Here is a 10086-nt window from a genome sequence, read left to right as displayed (position 1 = left end):
GAGATCAGCCTCGGAGTTTTTGAGGGTTCTCTTAGCATCCAAGCACTTGTCACGCTCGATCTCCAAGGACCTGCTCTGCTCCTTAGCATCCTCTTCTAGCCTATAAGTGGCCTGGACGGCCTGCCAATTGGAACAAACACATGGTAAGTTAAAAACCAACGGACAAAAATCACTTGAGTCACAAGTGTTGGAAATCTTAACATACCCAAGTATCTCTTAATGTTGAGGAAGACCTCCTACCTCCTCAAATTCCCCAACTCAGCCATATCAGTAGGGAGCAACTGGGATCTCTCTAACGCGTCGGCCACATAAGTGCCTTCACCCCCTTGAAAGTCCCTAAGGGAGGCGTTGTCCATCAATGGCTTCCCGTGGAGCATTGGGGCAGGAAGCCAGGCCTAGGGCATGGATTGAGTGTCAACCTCTTTTTCTTGGCCATGGTGCCCAATCTTTAATTACTTTGAAGCTCGTGGGGCTTCATCTTCCTCCCGATAGGAGCGAGATTTCCCCTGATTGGATCGATGGGCTCGGGCCGAAGAGGTAGAGTCAATTGGGGGGGAAGAGGAAGTCTGGATCGAGGAGATGATGGCTGCGATTGTGTGGAAGATGACCTGGTTTAAGCAGGCTGAGGCTGGGGTGGAGGAGGAGGAAGCTTGGATTGTGACTTCCCCAACGCGTCCTTCCCCGGTTGGCCCTCAATTAGGTCGAACAGGCTAGTTGGGGGTTTTCTCTTAAAACCCATTTCAGCCTGAGAAGATGTCTCTACTAATAGAAGCTCCGCTTCTGTCAAATGGGGGTCGCCCAAGTCACCAGAGGGATCCTTGGATTGATCAACCTAGTTGAATGCACTAAATTCGTCCTCGGATGGACCCAAATCACCCTCAGCATCCGCTACTTGATAAGATGAAGAGGGGCCTGCCAACGGGATGCCTTCTGGAATAGGAGATCCTTCAAGGAGCAAAAATCCATGCTCTACTACAGTGATCTTCTGAAACCGAGGATCGTTAGTTCTGACCACACACTTCGGGACGGGAAATGATTTCTGGATGGGATCGTATCCTAAGATCTTGTGAGCGGCCTTGACTTGGTTGTCGGCTTCGTTTACAAAAACCTTCACCTTGAGAATAGTTTCAAAATCACCCTGGTTGACCAGGTGAAAGTGTCGTTCAAAGGCGTGTGGATCTACAAGAAATGGGCATACTCACGTTAGCAACCAAACAATGCAAGTTACAATAGAACAAAAGATTAACCCTCTCCTACTCTCAATACCCCACCTGGTTCCCCCTCCTCTGTTAGGCAATGAAGGTCGTCGTGCCATTCCCCAGACACAATAAGAAAGTCCTTATTTAACCATTTGCTGGTCTTGGGGAGGCATTGAATAAGCTGAACCTTATCGTCCCTCGTCTTCATGTAGTAGGATTTACCCCTCAAGTGTTGTAGGTTGTAGCACCAATTACATCATGATGGGTTAACCTCTACCCCATTTTCTCGTTTAAAGCATCCACACAACCCAGAATCCTAAACACGTTGGTAGCGCACTCGGTGGGACCTAATCGGAAATGCCTAAAGTAGTCTCTCATCGCTGGCCCCATAGGGATTCTCATACCACCTTCTATGAAGGTGATTACGGGAATCACTACTTCACCTTCTTGCCTCCTAAAATGTCACTATCCTTCTTCACAATACCTCAAGCCTATATTAGGGGGTATCCTATAATCGGTGATAAATTTTTCCATCACCTCTTCAGACTCAACCAACTTTTTTAATTTACCCATCCCTGGAAACGGCTAAAAAGACTCAGGGAAGGATGAAAGAAGGAGAGGAGTAAGAGGAAAAGAAACTTAGAAGAGAGAAAACGTGAGTTAGAGAGAGAAGAAAACTTACAGAAATAAGGAAAAGCTCCTCGGACAGGCTTTTTATGCTGGAAAGAGACGTGAGTTTGGCTGGAGATTTGACTAAACTCAGGATATATACGCAAGAACTCTTAAGTGCAAAAGTAAATAGACAAATCGATTCAAATAGGTATTTATACCTCCAATTAAAAATAACCATGTGGGTTTTCCTGCCCATAAAGTTAAAGAAATCCCCATTGCCAGATTACCATCACACCATTGAACGTGGGGAGCACAGAGCTGCCAGAATTTAATGAGGGCGCACTCTGTATACCAAAGCACCAGGAATAAGCCTTGGAGAAGCGAAAAGGCTCTAACATTGACGGAGGACAAGACTTGACAAGCCATGATAAAGGCCCGATGACACCAAAATCCCCCTCTCTGTCCGAGGAGCTGGACAGCAGGATTTTAAGGAGCTATTATGGGGTCAAAGAATTTGACAACCCCAACACACCTCATACTAAGCCTAAGGCCCACGCCGAGAAAGAAGAAATGGTCGAGGACGAATAAAGAAGGCCCAAGTGGCCCAGAAACATCACCGAAGACAATCTTGTCCTCGACCAACCCAAATCCCAGCAAGAAAGAACGGCCCGCCATCAACGACAGCCTCCCAGAGCGTCCCAAGAAAAAGAACATGTACTGTAGGACAGCCACGGGAGCATGGTGTAGGAACAATTCAAGGAGAAACTGTCACCTCTGCATTAAATACACATAACTAATATTCTGGCCGCATTAATAAGGAAATGACCCCTGAACAGTGCGGTCTTAGTTGCTGCACTCACTAGAGGTGTGGGAAAGTGGCTGATGGGACAAACACTCGAGTAGTGACCTACATGATCAAGAGATGGAGGGCCTAAATCGACTGGACGGGGATATATAATGTGAGAAATCCTTTAGAAAAGGGGGCGGAGAAAAAAGGAGAATACGGGAACAATTCGTAGGATCTTGTAGACCTTTGTAACCTAGCACTAAAGAAAGAAGAAGAACACTAAGCCCCTCAGATGAAATGCCCGAGGACAAACTTTCATACTTTAATCATGTCCTTGTTGTTCAATCCATTCATAATTGTGTTTAGTTGTTGTAATTCTCACTAAAACCTAGTTCTTAAACATATTCTCTATAAATTTATTGTATTGAGCTAGTTGGGCTTGAGTCCACTCATCCAATAGAAGAAGTGCTCGAATCCAGTCCCTACAGTAATAATGTTTATTTTATTGAGTAGAGTTCTATAACAAATTTTGTAGTTAAATTTTGTCCAAATAAAATACAATTAATTAATATAATATTGTTATATGAATTTTCTTATATTAAAATAGCACTAGCTTGTAACCACATGCATATGCATGGATACACTTAAAGATATACAATAAGATGCATAATATAATTCATATATATATAATTTAAATACTATTGATAATCATTTTTATATTTTGTTAGCTCTTTAAAAAAATTTATAAGAATATTATTGGTATAAAATATAAATTGTACTACCTTCGTCCCATTTTTTTGTCCTCTATTCTATTTTGGGATGTCCCAAAATATTGTCTTGTTTCTAAAAATAAAGATTATTATTTTACTAATGTTTCTATTATACCCTTGCTTTATTTTCAAAACTATTTGAAAAGAAAACTAACTAATATTTTAAAAAAAAAATCAATTTAATTGGGGCACGTTTTTAGTTGCCTCATTAAGAATAACTCTTTTTTAAAAACCGATAAATTTATTTAAGGGTAATTTTGTAAATTTATACATTTTTATAAAACAAACAAATTAGGACAAAGAGAATACATGTTTTATTATTATTATTATAGTGAAGCACCTTTTTTTTTTTTTTTTTAACGATTCATTCATTCTAGACTTTTTAGTTTTTGTACTTAATAACTCACTTGGATAAATATTTATGATGCGGTCCTACATTTGATTCTAAAATTAAGAAATAAAATTCTTTAAGAATAAATAATTTAAGATACAGCGCAAAATTGAAACTCTAATTTAAAATTTTAATTTGAGTTTCTCTCAGATTCACCGATGATTATATATATATATATATATATATATAATATACACGTGAACCACACCACTAACAAAAAGGGACAAATTGATGATATTGAAATAGTCTCAAATATGGACAATAATTTTTTTTTTTTTTAAGTTGAATACCAAAATAAAAATAGCTAAATTTAGAATGTGCAATTGTATTTTAATAATTTAGTTTTTGTTATAAAAGGCGTAGAGATATACATGAAAATTCTAAAATGTGGGTTCATTTGTTTGGATTACTTTGGTAAATACGTACTAAAAGGTAGATTTTTTTTTTTTTTTTGGAGAAACAAAGGTAGAGATGAATCATCTATGATTTTTTTTTTTTTTTCTTTTTTGGTAGATAGTATTCATTATTTTGCAGCCAAACGGAAAAACATGTCGGTATTTTTTGTTGGTTTCAAAAAATTTATGGTTTATTAACAAAAAAAAAGCATAATTTCTATTAAGGTTTATTAATAATTGTCCTAAGAGCATTCGTTAACATAACCTTCTCATTATGAGAAATTTAACCGTTGGTTTAGGAACCATTTTTAGAAACATTTTATTGAGAGAAATGATAAAACAATAAATGTTGTTGACAACCTTTTATATTTCCCATAAAAATAATACCAAAACTTTCCTATTATAATTTATTAACAACTATTCTAAAGGCATTTCTTAACATGACAATTTTTTTAAAAGAATACTAATATTATATTGATATCATTGAAATACTCAATACAATAAAAACTTTATATTTGAAGAATAATAGACCAATGTTAATACAACCCAAAAAAAGTGTGTAAAGTATAATTCATATCACTGGATCCAAATTAAGTCCATTTATAATAGGGGAAATTGTCAAAATATGCACACACAAAAAGTGATTTAAAGTCATGGGTTTTAGCGTATTTGGGCTGCTTTATACAACCTTTATAATACTCCCTCCGTCTCAATTTGTTTGTTCTGTTTGAAAAGTCAAACTTTTTAAAGGAACATCATTTATTATCTTGTCTACCTTATAAAAATTTATAAATTTACAAAACTACTCTTAAATAAATTTATTAGCTTTTTTTTTAAAGAGTTATTCTTAATGAGGCAACTAAAAATGTGCTCCAATTAGATTGATTTTTTAAATATATGTTAGTTTATTTTTAAAAACAGGACAATATTTTAGAACATCTTAAAATGGAATAGAAAACAAACAAACTGAGACAGATGGAGTGTCATAGTAGATCCGAAGTTTGTAACTTAACAACTCAGTTGGGTTAACGTACACAATCAACACAGCAAAGATTAAAAATCTGTTTCGTTCCATATTATCATGGACCTTTCCCGACAGACTTTGTCCACCTATAACATGCATACCATATTAGTAATTTTACAACCATAGATCTTTCCAGAAAGATCGAGAGACTCTTCATTTACAGAAAAACGTCAATGTAATGTAAATTGACCTTTTTGGGTGGTGACAATAATGCAACTATTTCACATTCTCAAACATTCAAGACCCCTCTACAAACTTATCCCCTAGTTTTTGTTTTGCCTATATTATTTCAAATCCCATCTGTTTCCTAAGCAAAAACGAATATACCTCTTCCCAAAGCAAGAACTTAAATTGTATACTTTGCATTTCTTCTTGTACACAGTCTCTCTTTAGAGAAAGAAACACACTATGGCTTCAACACTATCTTGGTCATGTTCACCTATGCTATCATCATCACACAAAGCCATGCCTTCAATTAAAGCCAACAGTACTGTGCCTTGTTGCCATGTTGCCTTTCCAATACCAAAGAATTTTGGTAGCAAAAGGGGGTCAAGGTTGTCAATGGTGAGAGCTCAGGCTGCGGCTGGTGAAGAAAATAAGGACACGTCTCAGTCTGTGGATGTTCATGTCAGTGAGGGAAACCAAGGGACCTCAGTGGAGAGGAGGCCTAGACGGGTGGTGGATATTTCAAACTTTGGTGAGTCTCTCTTTTTTACTACACTTGTTTTTAGCTTTGGAAAATTGACACATTTATTTTGCTTGTTTTATGTTGGGTCCGTCTCTTTCCAACTCAGAAACTGGTGAATTCTAGTGGCCAATTTGATAGATACAGACACTGAGACACAATTTGATCAACCTGCCTTACAAGGAAAAGGAGGAAAAACTAAAAAAACTTAATAAAAGTAAAAGTAATTGGAATTTTTCTGATGATATATAAATCTTAGTCAATTTGTTATGTTCTCAACATGAGTGACTATGATCCTTGATTAAACCTTTCAAGTATAACAATTAGTTTGCTGATCAATAACACAGAAGCACCGATTGTAAATAACGTGTATTCCACCACACCCCACCCTCCCCCCACTCCCCCCCCCCCCCCCCCCCCCCCAGCACCTTTCCGGTTTAACAACAACGTACAATCTATATATAAAATTAAAGTGAATTAGATTTTAAATTAGATTTCAATTGGAATCCAATTTTGCACATCCTATTTATTTATTTTTAATCCTATTTATTTTATTTTTTTAAATTTTGGTGTCAAATGAATTATTGACTATAAAAATCGAAAAATTTAAATTTAATTAATTAAATTCTAAATTAGATTTCAATTGAAATTTAATTTTACACCATATATTTTATTTAATTTTTTAATTTTTGTGAAAAATAAATTATTTGACGCAAAAACAAAAGAGTCCAAATTCAATTATATTCTAAATTATATATATATATATATATATATGTAAAACAAGAAATCATTACATATTTTTAAAATCTATGACAAAAATTGTAACTCTTATATTATGTATAATTTAAACTCATATGTGTGTAATTGTGATTGTTTTTAATTATTATCATGCACATGTACGAGATTATACACTAGTAATAATAATTAATGATGACGATTATGATAATAACACAACCATTGCTAGTTAAAGTAACAATGGGGTTTATTTCGGTTGTGCAAAATAAGTATTTGGATTAGCTCTTTTTTTCCTTTTGTTTTAGTTTTTAAGCTTATTTGTTTTGTATAAAAAAATTTTCCTTACATTTTGTCATGCAATTATATTTTTGTCAACTTAAAACATATTACCGTACCTTTGGGAACACCTAGGAGGTAAAAAAATTCAATATATTTGAAGGGTATATGTCGTAAACCCCGAAGAATCCAAGTTCTATCCACCACAATTGATTCACAGGATTTTTGGGATGTTTCATAGGTAAAGAATGGAATAGTCAGAACTCAGATTTATTTCAATGTAAAATGTTTTTTAGTTGAAAATGTTTTCTTTTCTTGTTTTTAGCTGTATTCTTGAAAATTATCCAAAAATGTATTTTTAAGAGTTTGCACATATTTTTATGTGTTTGGTACGACGTAAAATGAAAATATCTTCTTATCTTACAAATCAATTCCAATACCCCCACACAACCCACTAGATTGGTGCAACCTCGACCAGGTTCACTTTCAAAACAACATAGTTTGCTCAAAGCTAACTGCATCCACCCACAAAACAACACAATTGGGGCACAAAACCACCATTAGCTCAACCGCAGTCATGAATTGGCAAAACCCTGTCACAAATTGCCACCTCTCAACGCCGATGACCATTGCTTGCGTAGCATTGTTGATTCCTGTGTGTGAGAAAGAAAGAATGAGGGTTGAGGGAGGGGGGTCGTGCGAGCCCAAGCTGGAAGAGGGGTTTGTGTAAGTCATTTACCTAATATTTTTTGGTCAAGCATTTTACAAGTTTTACACATTTTTTTTCATGAAAGAAAAAATATTTTTAGGTTTTATAAAGATTTTACAACAAAACAATTACTAAAAAATGTTGAAAATATTTTTCCCCAAAAAATATTTTTCAACAAAACAAACGGAATATTAAGCAAAAAGTTAATTCAAACACATACTTGTTTGGTATTCACAAAAGCATCACTTAGGAACATGAAATGACTTAGGTCATAATTAAAGACTAAGGAGTAGAGAGACATCTCCAGGAAATTTGCTTCTTTTTTCCTGTTCATTCTCTTCAGTTAAGAACTTGGGAACTTTTGTTTTTACTTGGTTGAATAAAGAATATGCCAAGAGCATGGAAATTTACACTTTGCTTAAGTCGTTTTCTTTGTTCCAGGTTAATTAGTTATGAGAACCAAAAATACAGGTAAATTAGTTATAGATAGGAAGAGTTCTGCTTCTTCAGATTACATGAACTAGAAAGAATCACATAAAACAGATTAGGATAGGATCTGAATCTGAGGAGAAAAGAATCAAAAGATAAAGCAAAAAACAAAATCACGGCAAACAAATTAAAGGCTCGTTTGATGATTGTGACATACCAATTATATTATTCCATTGGAAACTAAAGACACAGCATCAGGTTGTACTTTATAATTTAATTTTAGTGGATGGACTACTTTTTCAGATTTTGTGTCTCCTATGTCTTAAAAGAGTGATAAACTATCATTGTGTAGGGTAGCTGGTCAGTATCAAGAAATGTAAAGAGGGAAATTATACAGGGGATTGTAAAGAAAACTTAATACTCAAGTATGTTCTTTAGTATGTTCCCAAGCTCAAGTAGCAAATTTTGTAACATCTCTCCCATCCAATTATTTGGATAGCTAGCTTTAAAATTTAAATTCAAATGTTCTAAAATATATGATCCAAAGAATTAAACATGTTGTATGCAATTGTTACACAGGTCTCTGGGATCCGTTCTCCCCAATTAGGGCATTGCGGCCAATGCTAGACACAATGGACCGTCTCTTTGATCAGACCACGACATTCCCTGGAGCACACCGTTCAGCATGGGATTGGCAAGCCCGTGCCAATTGGGACGTGGTAGAGGAGGAGAGTGAGTTTAAGATGTGGTTTGACATGCCTGGACTTGATAAGGAGGATGTTAAGGTGTCAGTTGAGGACGATGTGCTTGTCATAAAAGGAGAGCACAAGAAGGAAGGTAAAGATAATGACTCTTGGTCTTGGAGAAGCTTCAATTCTTATGACACACGTATGCAGCTTCCTGATAACTTGGAGAAGGATAAGATCAAGGCTGAGCTGAAGAATGGTGTTCTTTACATTTCCATTCCTAAGATCAAGGCAGAACGCAAGGTCATTGACGTGCAAATTCAGTGAAAGCAGAACATATATGAGATTATTGTACTCGTATAAAAATAAAGAAGATTTCGTGGGTTTTTTTTTTTTTTTTTTTTTTTTTGTTTTTAGTCATAATTGCTGTTAATAGATTACTCTTCAATCCTACTTTTTTTAAATCATAAGCTTTTTTATCCTATTTCAGGTAATAATTGTTTTCTCCCCTGAAATGTTCAGCCTATTATTAATTAGTATATAATATGAGTGTACATTTGATATATAATATTTTGATACCGATTAAAAACTGGAGTAATATTTTGGTTTGGTATTCATTAAAATACTGGTGTTGGTTTCCAATAGCCGAGCCGAGAAAGCCTTAGGCAATGTTTTGGGCATGGTGGTCCTGGAAGAATCTTCTTCAAGGTTTGATGTTTTCTTTAATCAAATGATACTTTCCCCTTGAGACTTTGAAGAGATAAATTTTGAACTGACTGAATGAAAGGCAATGTGAGCTGGTGCGTTTATAAATTAAAATATACATACACACAGATTGGGGAGGATGTGTATATAAACTATATTGGTTTGGAGTTTGGACCATTTGGTTTTGTTTGTTTCGTGGCTAGCTAAGATTAAGATGATTCGTTGGTTTTAGTTGTGATTGGTAAAGTATAATAAGCAAACATTAAACTTTGCATTGTTGCAAGCCTAGAGGAAAAGGAAGCCTCCTTTGTTCCATGAAAATATCAAACTTGAAGATTTGGCCTGAACATCTATGCCCAAGGCGTCTCCGAAGGGTTTTTTAGACCATGTGGTACATTATCAATTGAAAGTTTAAGTGAAATCATGGACTTTTACACCAGGTCCTTACCGAATTTAATCTCAATATGAACGTGCAATCTATGTCAAGTATAACACATAACACATTGAAAGTCATTGTCTTGGGTCACTTCCTTGATTTAGCCCTTCCTTCGCAGTCGGCAACACAAGTGTGAAGTTAAGAGGAAAAACCTAGATCAAGGCTAAAACCACCCAACCAGTGACTCAGAAGTGGCTTGGAATCTTGGTCACGGATGAGGCCCCCTACCCCAAAAGGTCCAAGGTTA

At 35.5% G+C, this 10086-nt stretch overlaps 1 protein-coding gene across 1 annotated transcript; it reads left to right on the top strand.

Annotated features, from left to right (window-relative positions):
• Positions 1 to 5564: 5564 nt before the first annotated feature.
• On the top strand, positions 5565 to 9182 carry LOC126699852 (small heat shock protein, chloroplastic-like). Its single transcript, XM_050397827.1, has 2 exons — positions 5565 to 5875; positions 8592 to 9182. Exons 1-2 carry the CDS (start codon positions 5587 to 5589, stop codon positions 9023 to 9025), a joined length of 723 nt encoding a protein of 240 aa, XP_050253784.1. The 5' UTR covers positions 5565 to 5586; the 3' UTR covers positions 9026 to 9182.
• Positions 9183 to 10086: the final 904 nt, after the last annotated feature.

This window comes from Quercus robur, chromosome 9, assembly GCF_932294415.1.
Source record: "Quercus robur chromosome 9, dhQueRobu3.1, whole genome shotgun sequence".
NCBI classification, from domain to species: domain Eukaryota; kingdom Viridiplantae; phylum Streptophyta; class Magnoliopsida; order Fagales; family Fagaceae; genus Quercus; species Quercus robur.
Note: the sequence above shows the minus strand (reverse complement) of the source record. Positions and strands in the feature narration are given on the sequence as shown.